Source organism: Lontra canadensis, unplaced genomic scaffold (genome assembly GCF_010015895.1).
Source record: "Lontra canadensis isolate GAN:19392208 unplaced genomic scaffold, GSC_riverotter_1.0 scaffold7, whole genome shotgun sequence".
Lineage (NCBI taxonomy): Eukaryota > Metazoa > Chordata > Mammalia > Carnivora > Mustelidae > Lontra > Lontra canadensis.
Window position 1 is genome coordinate 34,366,176 of NW_022631001.1, and position 23,354 is coordinate 34,389,529.

General features: G+C 48.2%; 1 protein-coding gene across 1 annotated transcript in view; it reads right to left on the reverse strand.

The window, feature by feature from the left end:
* Positions 1–23,354, reverse strand: part of GALNT18 (polypeptide N-acetylgalactosaminyltransferase 18) — a 342,951-nt gene that overhangs the window by 89,274 nt on the left and 230,323 nt on the right. The window contains exons 4-6 of the mRNA XM_032853479.1: positions 10,753–10,936; positions 9,024–9,221; positions 4,098–4,212 (exon numbers count right to left, since the gene is read on the reverse strand). Coding sequence (XP_032709370.1) covers positions 4,098–4,212; positions 9,024–9,221; positions 10,753–10,936 — 497 coding nt within the window. The remainder of the gene's footprint in view (positions 1–4,097; positions 4,213–9,023; positions 9,222–10,752; positions 10,937–23,354) is intronic.

Below are 23,354 nucleotides of genomic sequence, written 5' to 3' on the forward strand. Positions count from 1 at the left end.
GATAGAATCAATGTTTGAGGATTTTGTAGAACAAATTTGGCTGTCCAGTGCTTTTGCTCCTGGTGCATTCTTTTTCCCTTGTCTTGTGATTTTTTAAAAAGGTGAACTCACATTCCTTGAAACTCTGGCCGTGGGAAGTTTTATAGCCTGGGTTAAAGGGGTCTTTCCCCAGAGAGGGTTTGTATACATTTTTGTAGATGGCTAAGAACTTCCAACAACTTTAAGTTAAATTCTGCTCTTGAGATTTTCTGGACCATGAAGTATTTTGATTTTATGTTATAAATCCAAGGGAGGGATTCACAAAGGAGAATTTTCCCTCTCTTCTCATCATAAAATTGAGGAAGGCAATTTTTACCCTAACTCTGGGGGTGAGGGTGGGAGTATTTCTAGCTCATCTTACACGGAGATAATTGATCTTTGGAGTACTAGTTTTATGGGAGGTAAAGTGGGGAGTCAGGGGGTTATTATATTAGACTGTTCATGTTGGGAAACCCTGAGGTTTTGTATCCTGTCCTCTGTACTCTATGAAATTAAGAAATCATAAACCTAAAGTCACCAGGTTCTTAAGACATTCTCTAGGTTCCTATTTTCACTCATGTTTTGGTCTCAGTATTAATTTCCTTGGGTTGTTATAACAACGCACCACAGGTGGGTTCTCCTAAAAGCACAGATTTATTCTCTCACAATTCTGGAGGCTAGAAGTCTGAAATCAGGTGTTGACAGGACCATGCTCTTTCTAAAGCCTTAGGGCAGGATCTTGCCTTGCCTCTTCCAGTTTCTGGTGGCCCCAGGCCTTCCCTGGCATTACTCCAATCTGCTTCCACCTTAACATGGTCATCCTCCCTCTGAGCCTGTCTGTACCCAAATTTTCCTTATAAAAACACCAGTCATATTGGATTAGGGCCACTGTAATGCAGTATGACCTCATCTTCACCTGATTAACATGGGCAAAGATCCGATTTCCAATGAGATCATATTCACCTGGACGGAGGGTTAGAACTTCAACATATATTTGAGGGCAGTCAACTCCATTTATTTATTGTCTCCAACAATTTCTTAATTTCTTACCACCTCTTGAATGCTCTCTTATATATTCTAGCATATTTGTAGCCATCATCTATACAATCTTCCTCTCTCCTATTCAATGCCCTCTTATTATCTCGCTCTTTTCATTCTGCTTGCCCATAGCAGCTCCCTTCTTTTCCCCACTGAGTTGTGGAAGTAGAAATCAGAAAAAAAAAAAGACTTATTAGAAAGGAGCACAAAATAAGAATGAGGCTTTAAATAGGGACTCAGTAGACATGATTGTGAATAGAGTAGAAGGAATTACCGCATGGTCACTGCAATCATTTTGCGGGGGATGCTCATAGGTTTTTTATCCTAGATATTCTGTGGTATATCTCTCTAGGCTTTCACATCACAAAGATCTGGGGTTGAATCTTTTCTTTACCTCTTATAAGTTGTATACATACATAAACTCTTAATTTCACCATTCCCTCATCTGAATAAAAGGAGTCTTCTAATAAGAACTACTTTTTAGGGATGTAGACGGATGGCATAGTTAGCTGCCAGAGCAGGTTGCGAATAATTGTGCAAACAACTCTGGGTTCCAAATGGGTAAGGACTTAGAATAAGTTGCCTCTGACTCAAAGAGGTGAGAAAAACAACGTCTGTCTTTTTTTACAAACAATCCTGTGGAGTCATTGCACCTTGTCTAGGGGGATCCTAGATAAGGAAGGGGAGGCACTCAGATGTGAACTCACAAAACATGAAAGAAAGGCACTAACAGCCCCACAAAATGTGAAAATCTATTTCGGGGATGACGAGTGGTTCTGCATCCCTTTAAGGAGAACCTGGAATTCAAATGAACTAGCTCCTCCTTGTCTGCCGCTCTGCCAGACAACAGGCTGTTGGGTCCCTGCCCGAAAAACCACCTTTCCTTCAACGACCACGACACGCTGTCATCTCTGTCAAGCAGGAGGGAGGAGATGGAGAAAAAGAAATTCCAGGCAATGTTTTGTACCTTATTTTACAACCTGAACACAAAACCCAAAGATTTTTGCCACATATTTGAAAGCCTCACACAGGCCCACACTCCAGAGCAGCTTTCTCATCGAGGCACAGAGAAGCCAGAGATCTCCCACGGCCCCGCGACTGCGTGTGAGAAGTGTGAGAAGCAGAGCTCACGCGTCTAACTCCTCTTAGTCCCCAGACATCTTTACCCAGAGAGCACGCATATGGGAGGGGGCTCCGCCAATTCCTGGCAGCAGCTCCTAGTGAAAAATAGTATGTTTGGGGGCGATCATTTATCCAGGAGTGGTGCTGAAATGAGATGGTGAAGAAATGAGTGATGTAGGGAGAGCTGGAGAGGCCAGGGAGACAATGCGGGCTCTGTCCTCTGTGAGTCCGTTAGCTCCCCACGAAGCCCAGGCATTCTAATGGCCTTCAAAGCAATTTCCCTTCGCTTCAGTGAATACGGGTGTCTAAAAGCATTTTCTAAGCTCAGCTTCGGACAAGCTGCTCCTGCTGCCAGTCGTCAGAGCCCTAGGATTACACGTCTGGGCATTAAGTGCAGCCCACACAGGGCTGGTCAGGCCCCTGCAGATGTTGTGAGATGGTCCGTGGAGGTGACCATCACCCTTTGAGGCAGGGTGAGGTCTGTCCGGGGTCAGCTGGCTGCCCAGTGGGGTGGGAAGTCTAAGGAAGTTAGAGTTAAGAGGAGGGTGGACCCAAGCTGGAGTCCTTGAGCGGGAACTGGAGATACAGATGCTAAAATAAAGAGGCAAGAGTGGGGTCATAGGTCAGAACTAGCCAGATGTTGTGGTGGTCTTCGTGGAGGGCTGACAGGGAGGAGGGATATCTTGGATGATTTCCACGAACTCCAGCAGGTTCAAGGTCCTCTCCAAGGGCTGCCACAGAGGGGATGTGTCAGGCTGCTTAAAATTAAAATCCCCATGGATAGGACAATGGGGACCACTGTGGAGACAAGCCACAGTTTGAATGTTGGGGTTTCTGTGAGGGTAAGACCACAACCCAGGCAGATGGGTGGGTTTCCCTCTAGGATGTGTCTTCAGATGTGATAGGGATGGAGAGTCATTTTCGGGTGATCTTTACATGGGCCCAGGAGAAAGAGTCAGAGCCTAGAAAATGTTCCTATGGGATAAGAAATTAAATGATGCTAGTTGTGGATTCGCATCATGTGTTGATAGTTGCAAAAGGCTCTCTAACTTGGGGCAGGATGGTGGCTACCTCTAGAAGAATCGGACAAGGTATGAACAGGTTTGAGTATCTGACCAGCACATGTTGGGGTCAGGAAACAGAATAGAGTGAGCCTGGCTGTGTTTTGGTCTTATGCCCCATGAGTTTATTTCCCTATAGCCCTCTTTTGCTTTTCTTTTCTTTGTTTTTTTTTAAGATTTTATTTATTTATTTGAGAGAGAGAGAGAGAGATTGAGAGAGAGAGAGAACATGAATGGGGGGAGGGGCGGGGGGGGAATCAGGTTCCCCACTGAGCAGGGAGTTAGACGCCGGGCTCCATCCATGATCCAGGACCCTGGATCATGACCTAAGCCAAAGGCAGATGCTTAACTGACTGAGTCACCCAGGTGCCCCCCGTAGTCCTCTCTTGACAAAGTCTTTAGGAAAGCTCTTTGGGCTACTGTTGTAGAGGAGGCAATGAATATCAGAGTGAGAAATCCCAAAAGGAGGTGACTCTGAGGGTAAGTGACTCTGAAGGTCACTCTGGTCCAGCCACCCCTTGATGCCAGCATGTTTCTTCCTGGAGCACAATTTTGCTCAGCCCCGAGGAGCCTATGTTTGGTTTTAACAAAGAGGTTCTTCCCGTAGTAGGGAGCTTGAATCTCCCATGTCCGCAGCCCTAGCCAAAGCAGTTTCTGAAGTCCTTTTCTTCCTCTAAATTCTGTAGGTGCCCTGCCTGCCCCCAAGCAGCCCTGATCACACACATGGAGCAAGGTTAAGAACTAGACATTCAGAATCCACCTGTCACCCTCATCCTTTTCTCCATTTCTCCACCCCCTAAACTCATTCATCTCTCCCAAGAGCTGAGCCAAGTCCTCTGGGCAGGAACCCTTGCTTACCCTGATCCCCAGCTCAACATTCTCGCCTCCGTAGACCTCCATGCCTTCATCCAGTAGGCCAATCTCCTGGAAGTACTGCCGGTCCACAATAAAGCAGCCGATGAGGGCAGGGCTCCTGCAGGGGTGTGGAGAGACAGGCCAGCAGTTAGCAGAGGGGCTGCTTCCTGGGCACAGCCAGAGGAGTTCAAGCAGTGGGGCCTTCCTATAGGAGAATCTGTTCCTCTTCCTTCATTTGCCCGCAGAACTGGTGTGGACCTTGTTCTCTGAGTGGCCCGCCCACCTTGAAGGCCCACCTTCACCAGCTGCTTTAGGGAGGCTGTTTCTTCGGGGGACAGGGGAGGGCACGGCAGAGAGCTCCTGTCCTGGGGCCAGTCGTCATTTCAGGTGGTGCTGAAATGGGTGGACAGCCCAGGGGAGGGGTGTTCAACCCACCAGCCTAGCCTGAGTGTCTGTGTCTCTGGCTACCCTGATGCCTGAGCTCCAAACCACACAGCCAGTCTCTGTTTCTACCTGGGCACCCACGCTAACTCCCCGCCCTTCCCCTGCTTGGGTTCCTCACATAAACCTTGGTTCACTTGGAAAGATTAATTGGGGCTTTGGAGAGCATGGTAAATGATGTGGAGGTAGAGGAGTGTCAGTGAGGAATTTTAAGCAGACTTTGGTATGAGCAGAAATAAGTCAGTCAGAGGAAGACAGATACCCTATGATTTCACTCATACATGGAATTTAAGAAACAAAATAAATGAACAAAGAAAAAAAGAAACAAACAAAAAAACCACAAACACTTAAATAAAGAGAACAGATTTGTGCTTTTGAAAAGAACCCTCAGGCAGCTGTCTGTCGGGTGACTGACCGGAAGAGGCTGTGGAAAGAGGAATCCAGTTGGGAAGCTTGTTGCTACATCTGGCGAGACCTGATGAGGTCCTTGACCAGAGGATCAGGAATGGTAAGAAGGATTGTTTAAAGCCTTATTTTAATGTAAACCCACAGAACTTAGAGACAGATGAACAGGTGAGAAAGAGGGAGGAATTGGGATGCCAGCTGGCTTATGGCTTGGGTGATGGTGGGGTGGGGACCACCCATCAACACGGGCTGTAGAGAAAAAGCTGGTTTCAGAAGGAAGAAGCATTCCCTACTGGGAAAACTGATCTGAAGGTGCCTGTGCGACCCTAGGGGGAGAGAGCCACCAGGTGGGGCATAGTGGAGGGTCTGGGTCTCGGGCCGGAGCCACACATCAACCAGTTAGTGCAGGAGCCGGAGGGCCTTTCCTGAGTGAGAGCGTGAGCATGGGGCTCACTGGCTGTAGGCAGGTGCCCAGTGAGGCACAGGACTTCACCAGGAGTGATTCATCTTAGGAGAATCGGCATGAACGCACGGGGGCTGCGTCTCTGCTGAGACCATGAACTTGCACAAATGACTTTGAATTGTTCCACCGCACACAGCCACCATCTCTAGCCCTTGTATAGCATCTTATCAGCGGGTGGCTGAAGGAGTCGGGGTGGGGGAGGGGAACAAAGAAAAAAAGAAATGATGGATCCTCAGCTATAAGAAAACTGTCAGTCACATGCAAATGGACCCATCTTTGAAACAGGAAACTCATCAAGGTGGAGAAAGAGCTCTTTCAAAGGTCATCGCTTTGGACTATGCCCGTGCAGGAGGCTGCTCAGGTGGAGACAGGAGCCTTGGGCTCCCTGTCCCTCCTCCTCCTTTCAAATCACAGCATTTTATTCTGGATGGGCTCACATTCCATAGACGGGCAGCCAGGGCAGTCAATGCACTTCAATCCACTCCTCCTAAACTAGGCTGAATTCCTACTCTAACCGAGGATGCTTGACCCTGTCCTTGGAGGGGCCCACTATGAGGACAACACTTGCTGTCTGTGCGTCCCTGAGAAAAGTTTCCTAGACTCCTGGATCCTCCAATTCCATATCTACGGAACAGAATCAACTATAACCTCACACGGATTGAATGAAATAACATAAAACCTTGAAAACCTGTGGGGCATAGTGGTGCCTTGAAAAATCATTTAAAAAGATGCACTTGCACATTGAAAAAGCCCAGAGAATCCCTTCTTTAAACACACGGTGATTTAAAAACAGCAGCCTGGCAGGGTGGGCAGAGTCAAGTCTCAACCTTGTCCTCGACATCCTGGAAATGTGGAATATTTCAACATGGTGCTCTAAGACATGCAGGAAGGGGCCTTCCCCATTTGGCCAAACCCACTCAGGGGAACAGCGTACTCTAAAACAGTTGCTGTGCCATGAGCATAGGACACTTCAGACGGTCTCTTCCTTATTAACCAGCTAGGGTGTGAAGTGGACCCAATCAGCCTGAACGTGTTATTGGGTTATACCTTGCCTCATTCCCCAAAGGATTAGAGATAGCTTACAAAAAAATGTACAATACCATGAAAAACAAAATACATAAATGTCTGAAAAGGCCAAAAGTTTACAACAAATTGGGGCTAGTTAGAATGCAACATTAGGTCCTCCTTGACAGTCCTTAAAGGAGACCCACAAAATTGATGCTAAGCTTCCAGGCAGCCAAGGTGAAAATGAACGAACGTGTCTTAGAAATACATTTAGAGTTCCCACATGAAAATATACTCATTCCTTGGGGCTAGCAAGATTTTCTTTGACTAGCAGTCAGTCTGAAAGAAATTTCTCATGTCAGTCTTTGTAGAGGTCACTTTGGGACATAGTGAACAACCCTCTCAAAGACATCACTTTATTTTTAATTTTTTTTTAGTATGTTAGTCACCATACAGTACATCACTAGTTTTTGATGTAGTGTTCCATGATTCATTGTTTGCATATAACACCCAGGGCTCCATGCAATATGTGCCCTCCTTCATACCCATCACCAGGCTCACCCTTCTGAAACCCTCAGTTTGTTTCCCAGAGCCCATAGTCTCTCATGGTTCATATCCCCCTTTGATTTCCCCCTCATTTTCCCCTTCCTTCTCCTAATGTCCTCCATGCTATTTTTTATGTTCCACATACATGTGAAATCATATGATAATTGTCTATCTCTGCTTCACTTATTTCACTCAGTATAATCCCCTCCAGTCCCATCCATATCAATGCAAGTGGTGGGTGGGTATTCATCCTTTCTGATGGCTGAGTAATATTCCATTGTGTATATGGACCACCCCACAGATACAGATGTAGTGAAAAGAAGGGCCACATGCACTTCAGTGTTCAAAGATGTCACTTTAGAATGCAATAGTATCTCTGGGCTCTTTTCATAGCTTATATCATGCGGACACAGCACTGACATACAGCCCCAAAGAAACAGAAGCCAAAGTGGGCAAGGTATATTTGTATAACCCACAGCTTTCTGTGGGGTTGTCTTCATCTAGGGATAAAACCAATACAGTTCTTCCCCCAAAACTTCCATGAATATAATTTCTCTTGGCCAAATTTTTGACAAGAATTAGGTGATGAAAACTTTGAGGCTGAGATGATATTCTCTGTCAAGGGCCTAGAACACCGGCTTACTATGACTAGGCCAACACATTTCAAGATGAGCAGAACAAAGCAGGTAATATCAGTGCAGTCTTCAGCAAGAATGCTCCTTGCATGACAGCATACTTCCTTCCAGGATCATTCAGCATGCTGAGGCACAAATCCAGCCATGCCAGTTCTGAGCTCAACAGTGGGTGTCTACAAGGATGACAACTAGATGTGGGATCTAGCTGACCTAGGTTTGGATCCTGGCTCCGCTGCCCACAGCCTTTGGCAGAGCCATTCTCCTTCCTCTGTCTTATGGGTTTTCCCCATCTTATAAAACAAGGGTGACACAATGAGCTGTCACAAGGTTATAATGAGAAGCAAATGAGACCATGTGTGGGAAAGGCCCTTGCACGCAGTGACCTCTGAACAAATATTTAACAACACAGTATTGTGGCAGGGGCTAACAGGTGGGTAACAGAGATAACTGAAGGAAAGCTAGATGGTTCTCTTCCATCCAGTTTTAAATATGAATGTAGTCTTTTTCTTCTGGCAAGGAAAGATATGATCTCAGATAATAATCACCCACTTTCAATCCAAGAATAGTCCCCTAGGCCACCTCTGGTGTCATCTGCGTGTTTAATGGGCAAGACTTTGCAGAGAGCATAAAGGCACCTGGTCTGTGATTAACCAGACAGAAATAAGGGCTGGTGGGGCAGCTGTTGCAGGAGTCCTGACCCAGAGAACAGAGGAGTCATCTGGGGTCTGTGAAGGCAACAGTGAAGGCAAAAAGAGTTTGTCATCCTTGAAATGCAGTTTGAAGCCACTTAATTGAATCCTACAGGATAAACTCAAATAGTGGTGAGGGATCCAAGCTGCTATGGGGTCTGATCTTGCCTCTCTGGCCCTTGGGCCTCATTGCATGGGGCTGCCTCCTCATGCTCCTCCCTGCAAAGGTCCCTTTATACTTCCTCTGTGTCCGTGAACTTATGCTGTCTCTTCAACTATGAGTGCTCCTGCCCCAACCTTGCAATCTACTATTTGCACTTAAAAACAAGTGCAAATCCTAGTCTCCAAAAAAGATTCTCCCCACTTCCCACACAGTTTCCTCCATCAGTCATTTGCTATTCTAATTATTTTGTCTGTCCTCGCCAGACTGCAGGCTTTTGGGGGTAGGAACTGCATCTTAATCACTCTGGATCCCTGGCACCCAGCACAACTGTTGGCCCCCAGCAGGTGTCCCATGGTGATGTGCTGAAATGAGTAAGTTTGAGCCTCTGAGTGGATTCTGGGTGCCATGGTTCTACAGAAAGGGCCTGTAAGTGGTGACTGAAGGTCATTTATAATTCCCTTCCAACCCCCATATCCTGTCATCCCACAGTGGGGCTGGAATTTGGGGAATAGGGCTTGAGTTGGGAGGGGAGCCCCTGCATGGAAGATAAGGTGGAGAGACCCACGGGTGAGGATGCTTTACCTGATTGGGGCGGTGGAGTTCTCCAGCTTCCACCAGGCCTTAGGGGGGTTTAGGTAGCGACACCACAGCTCCCAGTCAAAGCCCTGGGCGGCCAGTGGGTACTCTTCTATCTCAAAGTTGTCATATTTGATGTTGTCAAAGGATGGCGAGATGATGCGTTTCCGGTTCTCCTTTATGCGTGTGAGCACAGGTTCAGCCCTGAGCAAGAGGGAGGGAGAGAAGGGTCACTGCTTCCGAGGTGGGTAAATACCAGACTGGTGACCCCGACCCTCCTTCCCCTGCAGAAAAAGGCAAAAAGCCACCTGGATCTCTGCTTCAGCAGGTTGCTTGGCCTCCTGGGAAGGAGCCCCTGTTTAATCTCCACCCCTCCACCCCACTCCTGCAGCACATCCTGGGCTGAGCTGAGAGACCATTAGTGCCTTAGATCCTTATGTCTGTTTGATTTCCCTTTTTCCACTAGAAAAAAAAAATATTAAGACCTAAGCAAGAAGAAAGGAGGAGATCTGAGGTTCCATGGGAAGCTTTCAACTTGGGCTTTGATTTTGCTAAAATTCATTGTATCAAGCGGGAGGAAAAGGCAGATGAGGATGGCAGAGGAATGGAGGTGAGAACAAATGTATTTCCACCAGTTACTCATGGCTGCTTCCGTCCTCCAGACACGCCACCCCATCCCACGGGTTCTCAACCGCCTACGGAGAGGTGGGGAGTAGGGCTTTCCAAGCAGCCAGGAGGCCCCAATGGACACCAGGCAAGTAAAGTGTTTGCAGACAGGAATGATGAGCTTCTTATTAATAATGCATTTGTTGCATAATTGTTTATTCAAATCAGCTTGAAATAGTAAGTGTCCCTCTCCTCTTCTGGCCATAAATCCAATGCAAGTGCTTTTTAAATAGTCACAAATGGCAAGCAGGGACTTCAACTATAAAAAACGGCTTCATTGCAGCCTTAATTTGAGTCTGTTATGTAAAACTCTGCCCAAATCTAGCCATGTGGTGTGCATGCCCGGCGGCTCCTTCCTACTAAGGGCCCTCCTCACCCTTGCTCTCTGCAAAGCCACACACAGTGGGCCGGCCAGAGCGCACCCTCCAGCCCTGCCAGGATATCGGGGTCAGGTGCCCCGTCCCTGCTTGGCTGTGGCCACCGAGGCCATATACCTTTTCTTTTGCCCCACGCAGCCGCCCAGCAGCCCTCACCAGAGAAGGAAGTTTTAAGACCCAGTTTCACCAGTAGGGAAAGTCTGAGATTCTATGCTACACCTGGCCGGGCATTTTGGGGGAGGGCAGATCCCACCTGATGACATCAAGCTACCTTCTCCCCCTCTGACCACTGGGCCTTGACCCTGTCTGTGTGGTTGGGCTCCTGACTCAAGTCTGGTCCAGCTGTCCCTTGCTGGACACTCGCACTGTGCTTAGCTGGGCTGGCACTCTCAGCTTGGCCCTTAGCATTTACCTTCTCCCAGATTCTGCCTCCTAGAGGAAGACACTAGCCAGGGTCACACCCGATGTCACCATACCCTTGAGACACTGTGCATTGGTCTGCTGACCCCCAGCTCTCCCCAACCTCGAAGGGCTGGCCTGTTGCCTACATCAGTCATACATCCGATCTCAGCTGTTTCCACAGTTCCCTCCTTTCCCCGACTATGACTGAGATCCCAGCATGCTTTGCACTCCTTTGAGCCACAGCCCTGGACCACACTGGGACTCATCTTCCTCTCCTGATGGGCACTTACCAGCCCACATTGAACTCCACATGGGCATCGAAGAGGGCCACTACAGGGGCAGTGGCCACCCTCCAGCCGCTGACTCGGGAGCGGATGAGGCCTTCCTGCTTGCTGTGACGCACGACTTTGATGAAACCCGGCTTCTGGCCATTCACCTTGTCCACATACTCTGTCAGCTTCTCCTTCAGTTCCTCTGGGGGGAGAAAATGCATCATTAGCATAGCAGGGAAGGTGCGATGAAGACATTCACCCTCTTAGGGTGAACAGACTCCCCCAGAGAGAGGCTGGAGGGTCCATTTCCCTCCCCAGGTCCCCTTCATGTTCCCCAGGATGGCCGGCGCCACTCAGCTTCAAAGGGAAACAGCTGTATTGAGCTCGGCAACTCGCACAGGGCCTCGTGCTTCCCACGCCCTGTCTATTGAATCCTCACAACCGGCCCACGGGAGAACGGGGCTCAGAAGGGTTTCTCTGTTTGTCCGATGCCACGCAGCTCGTGAGTGGCACGGGCTGGTTTCAAGCCGGGTCTGATGACTTCCAAAGCCAATTCTTCTTACCAGCTCAGTGGCCTCTTTCTTCCCCAGAGCCCTCCACTGGAGCTTCTCGAATGCTGAAAGAAAGCTTCCATCTATGAAGATTAGATAGCCTGCCTAATAAACTGCCTGGATCGCCATCTTTCCAGGAAGTGGAGGACCAGGCATTATGCCATGTGAGCAGTTGGTATTGGGTTGTTGCCTGCCGTTGCCTGGCTAAGCATCTGATTCCCCTGCTTCTTCATAAATGTAAATGGCTCCTGCCATCCCCTTGCCCCCCAGCTAGTGACAGCACGGCAGCCACATTCATTGGGTCTTCCACAGAAGTTCAGGCAATAGCCCACGACACCCCTCCCCCCAGAATGACCCAGGTGGGCTGCATTCTCCTACCTGCAACCACTGCATCTCCCCAGGGCTCTGTTTCCCTTTGTCTGTGTTCTCCTGGACTGCCCGTTCGGGTGCCCTCCTCCACCTTCTCAGCCTACTCATGCCCAGGCCCTGGGACAGACAAACTTGGGCTGAGCCTCATCCCTATCAGAAGGCAGTAGGAACAGGACGCCTGGGTGGCTCAGTTGGTTAAGCAACTGCCTTCGGCTCAGGTCATGATCCTGAAGTCCCAGGATTGAGTCCTGCATCAGGCTCCCTGCTCTGCAGGAAGTCTGCTTCTCCTTCTGACCCTCCTCCTTCTCATGCTCTCTCTCTTTCTCTCTCAAATAAATAAACAAAATCTTAAAAAAAAAAAAAAAAAGAAGAAGAAGAAGATAGTAGGAGCTCTGCGCCCCTTGGTGCCCAGTCTGGGGCCCTGCCAGACCAGCATGGCACTGTGACAAAAGGGTATGAGGTAGCAGTCACGGTGCCTGGCACATGGTGGTTGTGCCCCATAGCAGCAGCCCTGTGCAATAGAAAGGATGGTGTTTGGGGTCAGCAATTCTGCACTTTAAGGCTGCTTTCCAAGTATCAGTGTTATAATCCTGGGCCTGTTACTAAACTAGTTGTTGATGTCTGTGTGGATGTCGGATGTGGTGAATGTATTTTGCATGTGGTAAGGACATGAATTGTGGGGAAGTACAGGGTGGACTGTTAGGGGTTGAACTGTGTCCCTGCAAAAAGGTATGTTGAAATCTAACCCCTAGTAACTTAGAAGATGACCTTCTTTGGGAATAAGGTCTTTGCAGATTTAACCGAATTAAGATCCTTAGGTCCTAATCCCATATAACAGGTATTCCTAAAAAAGGAGGAAATTCGGACACAGACACAGAGGCAAAGAAGAAAGACAAGGAGGGAAACAGAAAGAGAAGATGACCACCTATAAACCGAGGAAGACCTGAGGTACCAGAAGCTAGGTGGCCTGGAAGAGATCCCTCTCTATCACCTTCAGACAGGGCGTGGCCCTGCTTGATTTGGACTTGATTTTGGACTCCAGAATGGTGAGACAATAAATTTCTATTGCTCTAAGCTACCTAATTTGTGGTACTTTGTTATGGCTGCTCTAGGAAACTAACAGAGTTGTTATGAGGATTAAAGGGATTAACATGTGTGAAAAATGCATAGCACGTTGTAGATGCTAAAAAAAAAAAAAAAGAAAGAAAAAGAAAACACCTCCTTTCTGCCCTTTGTCAGTTTCCATCACGCTGGGAGCTATAAGAGAAGAAGGAGCTGCAAAGCCTTCTTCATGGGCTCTGGTTCAGGACCTCCTACTCCTGCTCTGCCTTGTCTCTAGGTTAGATTCGGCAAGCAGCAAGGCCACGGTGGCCAAGCAGGAGATGTGAGCATGTGCAGGGACCTCATGCCCAGGGAAGACCATGGGGCACGGTGGCCACTGCCAGAACTGGTACGCCCCCCTGCAGAAATTGATTTCAAATCTTTTTTTTTTTTTAAAGATTTTATTTATTTATTTTACAGACAGAGATCACAAGTAGGCAGAGAGGCAGGCAGAGAGAAAGAGGGAAGAAGGTTCCCCACTGAGCAGAGAGCCGATGCAGGGCTCGATCCCAGGACCCCAGGATCATGACCTGAGCCAAAGGAAGAGGCTTTAACCCACTGAGCCACCCAGGCGCCCCCAATTTCAAATCTTTTTACACACGATGCTGGCCAAACAAATCGGTCTGGATGGATGGGTAGGATATGGTCCCTAGGCATCTCTGCTTGAGTCATCATCACATTGGTGAGGGAACTTGGCATCCAGGGCAGAAATGCAGAAAAGGAGGCAGGAAAGTCAGGTCCTAGACATCTACCAACTTGCTCTGTGACCTTGGGCAAATCGCTATGAATGCCAAGACCTCAGAGTTAGTAGGACCAGATTTTAACATTTGTTTTGAACGGATTACCCCTCTAAGGTTGGGTCCCCTCTGGCTAACCTGATGTGTGATCAATCCTTCAGACCTGCAATGACCTGACACACTACACAGCCCATGCCTTTCTGGGCCACTCCAGCTGTTAGATGTTTCAAATGCCAGGGGCCTTCCACCTTCCACTCACTGGTCCAAGATTTATTCTGGGGGCCAAAGGGGGCAGATCCAATCCCTCTTCCACATGACAACCATCTAAAGACCATCCTTAAGTCCTTGCTGGGGATTTCTTTAGGTGAAACGTCTTTAGTTCCTCTGAGTTCAGGTTCTTTAATCACACCAAACTTCCCTCAAGTTATGTGGTTTTCTCTAACACTTTTAAATTACACACCTAGAAATTGGTCTAATACTTATGGAGTAAACTGGGTTATACAGAATAGAATGAACGAATCACCTCCCTCATCCTAGAGTCTATGCTCCTATTCATGTAGTTGAAGGTCACATTAATTTGGCCTGCTTTCGACTCAGCTTGAGCTTCCTGGAAACAGACAACTACAGGTCCTCTTCACCTGATGCTGCCAAGTCAGGCTCCTTCATTCCTTTTCTTCACAGCTGCATGCATGTGTGTATGCGTGCTTGTGTGTGTGTGTGTGTGTGTGTGTGTATACGCATGCTCTGAGCCAAAACATAGGATCTTATGTTTAGCCCTCTTTCAATCTTTTTAAAGATTTACACCGTCTTTCTGAAGTCAGAATGTCTTGTCCCTAATTCTGTTATCCAGTGGCTGGATGATCTAGCCCTCCTGCTTTCTGGCTTCTGCAAAAGTGATCAGCATATGGCCTCATTGTCATTCGACTCATCCTTTCACACAGTGTGACCCTTTCCCGGAGTTAGGGCCAGTGAGGCCTGTCAGGCTTTCTCATTCCAGCCTGATGAAAACTGAACTGACTTTGAGGCTGCCATTAACACACTGTGTATCTCACTTTAGCTGATGTGAACATGACCTCAGGATCTACAACAGCACAGCTGACTGGAGAGGCTTGGGGATGCCGCTGTCCAAGGTTGGCCATAGACGGAGGGGCCTAACTTGGTGTGCCCCGAGCTTACAGTGTCTTCAAGCGTGGCTGCCAGGAGGCCTCTTAAAACATTTCCTGTTCCATGTCTTCAAAGGTCCATCTCTGACATAACCATTTTGAAAATTTTATTTATTTATCTATTTATTTAAAGACTTTATTTATTTGACAGAGAGAGACACAGCGAGAGAGGGAACACAAGGAAGGGGAGTGGGAGAGGGAGAAGCCGGCTTCCCGCCGAGCAGGGAGCCAAACATGGGGCTCAATCCTGGGACCCTGGGATCATCACCTGATCTGAAGGCAGAAGCTTTAACGACTGAGCCACCTAGTGTCCCTCCGTTTTGAAAATTTTAAATAGAACTCAAGAAGCCTGGTATTTGGACTTATGATGGTGGCGTGAGTCCAGAAACTTAGAGTGAGAAATGGGCTAATAGCAAATGATACATTTCCTCATCCCCAAGGGGGACATACTTGTCCCCTTCTCTCCCATCCCACCCCTTGGGTGAGAACTGCTGCCAACAGGACCACTGTGGTTGAGTTTATTGGTGGCACAGGGCCATAGATAATTGCCACCCAACAACCCTCCAAGAATCCCACCTCCCTGAATTCGTACTCTTGTGTAGCTACTCTACACACTGAATCCGGGCTGACTGTGGGGCAACAGGACGCTGCAGGAGGGACCTGGGCTTGAGCAGGCATAGGCCTTAGGAGGCCTTGCAGCTTCTGCTTTCATTGTCTTGCTACCCTAAGTAAGGAAGACCAGCCTCCTTGAGCTTGAGGGCCCAGGGAGTCCCCATTAATTTAGGCCACCCCACCAAGGCCAAGACATGTCACTGAGGCCATCTTGGATTCTTCAGCGGATTGTAAATGTGGGGGGAGCCCAGCTGACACCCTGCAGAGCAGACATGAGCTGCCTTATTACAGAACCATGAGCCAGTAAATGGCTACTGTTTTAAACCACTAACTTGTGGGCTGGTTTGTTGCACACAAAGGCTAACAAAACGGGCTCTATTATTCTGGTGTGGTGCTGACATTGTAGTAAGATCGTGAACTCCTGACGCACAGGAAATGAGAAGGGCCAGACAGACACAGAAGAACGACTTAGAAGTTGGCAGCAAGAGAAGAAAAACTTTGCTTCTCATAGGAGCTGCTTGCCCCTTTCTACCTCTGAGCTCTGGCAAAAGAACTAGAATAAAGGTTTCTGGTGGACTAGCTAGAAAAAAATTCTGTTCTTAGCCTGCTGCATCCCGGACACTGGCTACTGATTAGAAGACAGCATTCCCTTAGCCATGATCGAACAGCTGCCATCAAACATCGAAAAAGTTCTGAAATATCACAGTTAATACCGGCTCATAGTTTTTGCAAAGTGCCTTTAACAATTAGGTTTTCATGTTTTCCTTCAACTTTTATCAGTTGCCAAAGCAAGAAAGAACTATCTCAGAGGCACTTCTGAGTTTGCTAGGAAACCATGGTCCAGGACACTGCCTATTACATATCATCTATAATGTATATATGACAAATACCTCTCAGAACTCAGCTAAAAAAATATGAAGAACTTGTGGTCTTCTTTATACCCAAACACAAATATATAACCCCTCATATTGACATTTTGCTGAGGCTGCCAGGAAGCTCAGAGAAAAATCTAATGACTAATCACAGGGTTCAGCATTTTTGCTTTTCTACTTTTGCTAAAGATCTGATGTTCAACTTCCTGTCTCCAAGTTGCCTTCTTTCACTTTTCCCCCCTCTGTAAGCTACCTTTAATACTTCTTGAAATATCCATGAATAACTTTTAACGAAGTGTCCTGGGGGAGCACGGCAGGAGCATCACCGTGGAAAGAAGGGGAAAAGCTGTATTTCATGTCTGTTTTAATGTGTTGGGGAAAGAGGAGGTAGGGAGTCTGCTCTCTGTGACTTTGCCAGATTTAGAATCAATGGTGGAGTTGTCAATAGTCAGTGGCCGTTGATGGAGAAAAACAATTTGCACCCTGCATGGGGCCAGGTGTCATCCTGTCTGTGTTGCTCCTCCAGCCCTCTTCCTGCTGTCCACAAATCCCTGCTCAGCTGACATCTGAAGGACCTCTGTGAATCAGCACTCCCAGGAGCCGAGCTCATCAAACACCATTCCCCTCTTAGGAGGTCAGGGCCGCTCTCCACCCTCCCCACGCCAGGCCTCCCCTCCGAGCCCGCTGAGTGCAGGCTGCTTGCCTGCTCTCCCTCCTCCAGAGTTAGAAGCCAAGTCAAAATGTGGAATTTGACCAGCCTGGTCAGACAGAGTTTTTTCTTTCCTCCCCATATCTGCCCCTGTGCTGCTCCTGTAAAAAGCAATGAGCGTCACAGAGTCTTCCCAAAAGAAACAAAATGCAGGCGGAGCAGGAGAAGTCTGGTAATAATGGCCATTAATCTGATTTAAACACCTAATGAGGTACTCTTTATCTCTTGCAGAGAGGAAAAGAAAGGGTCAGGAAATCGATGCCCGATGGGGCTTTGCTCTTTCGAGGCCTGCCCCCTCCTTCATCACCGTTTCCAGGGCTTGTCTACACAACCAGGCCTCAACTTGCATCTCAGGGTCTGGTTCTGCGGGAACCCAAGCTAAGAAGTCATAGCTCTCCAAGATACTATGGTCCCCACCAGCATGTGACTTTTTAACTCTTGATGGGTGTCCATGATATGTATGTCTATGGGTAGGATGACAGAAGTTCCTTTACCCCCACTATCTCTGCATTGACTGGCTACTCTTTCATAAAGGAAACAATAATAATGATAATGATAACATACCAGGCATTTTACAGTTTGCAAATATCATCTCACTGAAGTCTTTTGACAACCCTGTGATGTAGTTACTATTAACATTGTATTTTGAAGACAAGGAAATTAAGGCCCAATGTGACCCAGGGAGTAAGTGGTGAAGTCAGGATTTAAGTCCAACTGGGCTGGATCCGGAGTTCACACTCTGTACTCGGGTGCCACCTCTCTACCAGCCCGCCTGAGTATCCTCTTGGTTTCCAGAGACGGCCCTCCACAGAGTCCAATTAGGTAGATCAGGGCCTGAGTCTCTGACTGTCGCACCAGCTCGCAGGGAGATTCTGATGGGCAGCCAAGCCCGATAACAACTGAAATAGTTGTTATCTGTTATCTGTTAATAGAGGAGTATCAGTTTTGTAACAGGTGGGAAAATGAGCTTCACCCAGAATAGGTGCAGCTCCAGCCCTATGCAGGAAGTATCAGACTCTGTCCGAAACAGGCTCCCCCCTCCCCATTCTTCCAAACCCCTGGAATCTGTCTCGCTGCCCTCAGTAACAGACCCTTTATTTTCCAGTCGGTTTTCAATTCTCTGTGTGTGGGCATCTTCAGATCTGCTGCTTTGGATTGTCCCCTGTCATTCCCCAGCTCCCCTCTGCCCAGGGCACTGCCTTTTGTCCCTTCTGCCCAGCCCCACAGTTTCAGGTGAGCCGGCCCTGCCTGCCTCCCTAACTCAGTGTTATCCCCCAAACCCAGCCTAGATCCAAGTGGCTACCCCTCCCTCCAGTGCCTAAAGGGAGTATGAACACACCCCTCCCCGTACTGAGAAATGCTACTAATTGCCAGTCTCCAATGGTGCTAATTTAAAGATTAAAAGCACATCACATTTCTGTTTATTCTTCCAAGAGTGAACAGTAGCTGGTCTTCCTCAGAGCAGAAGATTAACTGACTTTCCTCTAAAGCCCTTTAGGGCCATCAAAACACAAACGATATGTCGACACATTTTAAAAAGAGAGATTATTCATTAGGATGCAACGGTTGTCAAACCTGGTTGATTATCCACTTACCGGAAGAGCTAAAAAATAAATAAATAGAGAGGCTACCCCACCCCCATCCCCTTGAAGAAGCTGGAGGGGGCTGTGGGCCTGCTGATGAATGAGGGGGAGCCGGGCTGAGACGGCCTTGATCCCAGGACACACCCAGGGCAGCCTTGCTTTGTGCATACCTCTCCATTTAAGATCACTTTGGATGAGCCTTCAAAGCCTGGGCCATTTACAAATGCTTGCACGGTTTCCTTCTTCTGTCTCATGCGCTTACCAGCCGCACTTCAGTCTGGCTCCTTTCATCGCTGCACTATGTCAAAGTCAGTTGGTACCAAAGTAGATTTGGAATGGCCTTAAATGGTTCTCCTTACTCAGGACTTGGGGAAAGGCTCCACTTAGGAGCTCCACAGATGGCATTTAGAGGAGGGCGGAAGGGTCCAGGCAGAGTGTCATGATCTTCCTAGGAGGCTCCAAGCATTTAATCTAGTCTTGGCAAGTTACAGAAAGCCCCAGAATGGCCACCCAGGTCATGCCACAGCCAGGCATTAGTGACGACCAAACCCACAAAATTTATGCACTCCTCACTTCATGGGGTCTCCAAAGCTAGGCTCTCAACATCCACTAATACCTTCTTATCTGCTCCAAAATGTCTTATTTTGGATCCTGTATGCTGTAATAACATGGTCAGAACTGGTCTCTGAAGACGGCAGTGGCAGGTGTAAAAATGGTCCCCTGGCCAGTCAGGGATGTGTTAGGTGGAAATCAATGCTTCTCTTTCTCTCTCTCTCCCATTTCTCTCTCCCTCCCTCCTTCCTCTCCTTTCTCTCTCTCCGTCTTGATAACAACAAACCAAAACTTGATTTATAACATTGGCCCATGTCTGTGGTATGAATACCACCACCAGAGCAGATTTCAAGCTATTAACTTGATGCCACTGAGCCCTAGAGCTGGGCACACAGCGTTGGCAGAAGGTATGCACGACCAGCCGCCAATAGTCCAGGTCAGCCCAGCACACTGTGCCAAGGCCCAGCCAGAAAGGCTGCAGTTCTGTGGGTGTCTCCCCCTTGCTGGATAGTTACCCATCCCGATCTTTATCCATTCATCCAGCAATGGTATGTTAAGCACACACAAAATACTGTCCATTATTCTAGATGCTCATCTAATTGAAATCTCACTAGCACCCTGTAAACAATGACATTTATAGCTAATGCTTTATTTATTTAGTGCTTACCACATGCCAGGTATTGTTCCAAACCCACTTCAGCTATTTCTCATGCTGTACTCTCAACAGCTATGATACTCCTCTAGGTAAAGCGTATGATTAGCCCCATTCCATATATGAGGCACTTGGAGCACAGAGAGGAGGAGGGATTTGCTCAGGGTCCTAGGGCTGGAAGGGGGTAGGATGAGGATGAGACCCAGGCACCCGGGCTCGGGTCCATGTTCCGCATCCCACATACGATGATCTTCAAACGACAAAGGAGAAAACTCAAGGAGCAGACTTCCAATGACATACCCAATAGACACAGATGGTAAAGAATGAGTAGGGGTTCAAAGTCAGATCTGTCTGACTCCAAAGACTGCTATTTGCCACTCTGCCCCACAGCCTACTGAAGAAGCCGTAGGCCTCAGGCCTCCTTCAAGAGCCTTCTATGATCATGGGTTCAGTTCGAAAGAAAATATCTTCTTCTAGCTACTATGTATCCTTATAGGCCAAGGGAGGGGATCAGATTGCCACACTCAGCTTCCTTTCAACTGGAGGTCTGGGAGAGTATTCATACACAAATCGTTTCTCTGGGGTCAAAATCCCTAAGCAAGCAAGACCTACCAATGAGGGAAGAGGGCCTGGGTTTGGGTTTCCTAGAGGGCTTATTCCTCACTCACTTTCAGAATTCACAATCAGGTACAATTAAGGTACACTCGTGGCTGGGAGATAGACTAGAGGGCCAAGAACAAAAGTCTTCCTGGACCAGTCTGGGTGTTGCCCATGGGGTCCCGGCCACACGTCAGAGAGGCGCTGCTGAGCGATCACACTCTTTCTGCTCCTGACACCCTCAGACTTGTGGTGGTCACAGAGCTGGTAATCTGAGAAACCAGGAAGAGATTCCAGCATCCCCCCATCTCCCCTGCCCCGCAGGACCAGAGCTCCAGGCTCTCTAGTCCACCAGTTCTCTATTCACCCACCATGAGCAATTCAGAAAATGAAAACAGGAATAATGGGCTAATAGAAATCAGTTGTCCTCGTGGATGAAATGACCTTGGACGAGGGCCAGCTTGCCTGGGGCTGTGTGAATCGGAAACCCATAGAAAGTAAAGGTGGGACAGTGGCCCAAATGCTAGCATGAGAAATTACTTACAGGGCATAAAATACTCCTGCTCCTCTGATGGTTTTCAGCAGGAATCCCAGGACTTATTAAAAATGCCAGGATGGGTGATTAATGTCAGCTGCATCCAGGCAGAGTGGAGCGGACACTGCTTCGGGTCCTGCCTCTCCAGCTCGGGAGTACTGAGCACAGCCCTTGCTGTGAACTTCAACGGAGGGAGTTACCAAGACCTCAAAGCTTCAGGAAATGCTGGCATGGAACCTATAACAGCGGGTCAGATCTGAGCTGAGAACAGACCCTGCTGGTGTCCCAGCACACAAAGGGGATTCCAGGGGGTTGAGGTCTAGTATGGGCCCTTGGGAATGTTCAGTTGCTGTTGGCAGTTAAGCTGGAGGCCAGCTGGAATTTTGGTGCTAAATTCTCCTTTTGTGCAAGACTTGGAGAGCTCTGAGTGCTGCCCAGCTCAGAAACTTGATCCAAAACCTCATGACTGAAAGCATAAGAGTTTAGGTTATGAGTCCAAAATTTCAAGATTCTGAGATCTTGAAAGTCTGTGATTTTTGGAGATTGACTCCCATGGTCCCAAGATGCTGGAAGTCTAAGCTTCTATACACGCTACAGTAACAACCTCCCCCCAAGCCCCACCCCTGGCCGCATCACTGTTGGCCTACAGCACTGAAGGTCCCGGTCCCTGCTTGCTTCGCCTCCTTGGCAAGCCTCTGTGCTCATGTCACATTTCCAAACACACTGAACTCAGTGGTGCCACAGTACCTTTGCATGAACTGCTCCCTCCCTGAAACTTTCCTCTTACCTCATCTGACCCTGCTGAGGCTCTTTCAGAACTCTTCCTTCATCTGCGGCTCTTCAAGTAGAGGAAAGGCTAGGGGAAGGGAAGGAATTTTTTTCTCCTTGGAACATGGACACAGGGCACTGGAAACACTGATGGGTTCCAGGAGACCAGTGAGGACCACCAGTAGGCCTTGAGGTCCAAGTCCTATGGCAGAGCACTGAGTGTCCTCTGGGGGAAGAGCGAAGGCTACCACAGGCTCTAAGTCAACTCTATACTTCTGCAAATCACCGGCTGCTCAGGCTGTGTGACGAGCAGCCCCAGCCTGGCTGAGTCATGACTCAGATGTCGTGGGCTTTGCACACATATTTATACCCCACCCACTGTCAGTGCTTGTCAGATCAGCGGGTTTGGTGCTCTTTTCCTCAGCTCACTGAACACCCTTAGGCAATCTATTCTCAAAGGAAAGAATCCTGTGAAGGGGTGCACAATAAGGCAGAACCCAAGAGCTCTGCTCTCAGTCCTTGGGTTTTTTTTATTGAAAGATGTCACACAAAGCAGAAAGAGCAGGGACTCAGGGGACAGACTGATTTTAATTTAATTCCGGGTGTGGCCAACTATCAACTGTGTGACTTTGGGTGTTAACCTCTCTGAGCCTCAATTACCTATTGCTGAGACGGAAATAATGTTACCTACTTCTTTGGGTGGCTGTAGGGCTCTGTGAGACTATGCAGGACATGTTATAAGTGCTTAAGGAGTGCTGTTACTGAATGTCCATTAGTCTGAACTCCCCTGTTCCCTTCCTCCTTAGGAAGTGCCTAGGCAAGGAGCAGCCTCTCCTGCATTATTTGGGGAAGCCAGGACTGCAGCAAATTGCCCTGGGACTTTCCCAGGGCCAGGGCACTGCTGCTTCTCTGGGCAGGGGCGGGGTGGTGGTGGGGTGGGGGTGGGGGGGTGGCACACTTCATATTCAGTCCTCAACCAGCTTCGCATCCTAACCTGTCCTCTGCTTACTGAACAGCCCTTTATAAGGTAATTCCTATAGGCAAGGACTCCTAAGAGCTTTATTTGTATTAAGTCATTTAACACTCGGAGAAACTCTATTTGGTAAGTATTACTGAGAACCCATTTTATAGATGAGAAAACTGAGGCACAAACAGGGCAAGTGATGTGTCCAAGTTCAGATGATTAGCAAGCAGCAGAGCCAGCATTCTGGGTCTGGCAGTCTGGACCTATGCTTGCCCTTGGGAATCATGGCGGGGGGAGCGCCACTGAATGAGCACCTGTCGGCTCAGGCTTTGTTTTGGCCCTTCAGAAGGTCTCATCCATGTCACTTTGCAATTTAAAGCATGAAAACCTCAAGGAAGCCTCTGCCATCTCTGTTCCCATTCACAGCACCCCTATGAAGCAAGGACTTTTTATGCATTTCGACACATCTTACCAATGAACATGACAAAGCTATGAAGAGTGGATGGATGTGCTCAGGGTCCCAGGGCTGGAAGCAGGTGGGACGGGGATGCAAACCCAGGTACTCTGACTCAGGTCCATGTTCTTAATCCCACATGTGGTTATCTTCAAATGACAAAGGAGAAATCCAGTGCCAACATCCAGTATTGTGGACCATAGACCTTTCACAGGACATGCTGAACCCTGGCTCAAGGGAGACAGGCTGTGTTCCCTGGGCACTCACTCATTCAACAAACAGCATTGAGTGTCTCCCTGCGCCTCTCACTGCTCAGAGGGTAAACCAAGCTCCTCCCCTCAAGGAGTTCCAAGACTGGAAGGGCAATACCCAGACACACCACTGGATGTGTACGATGATGT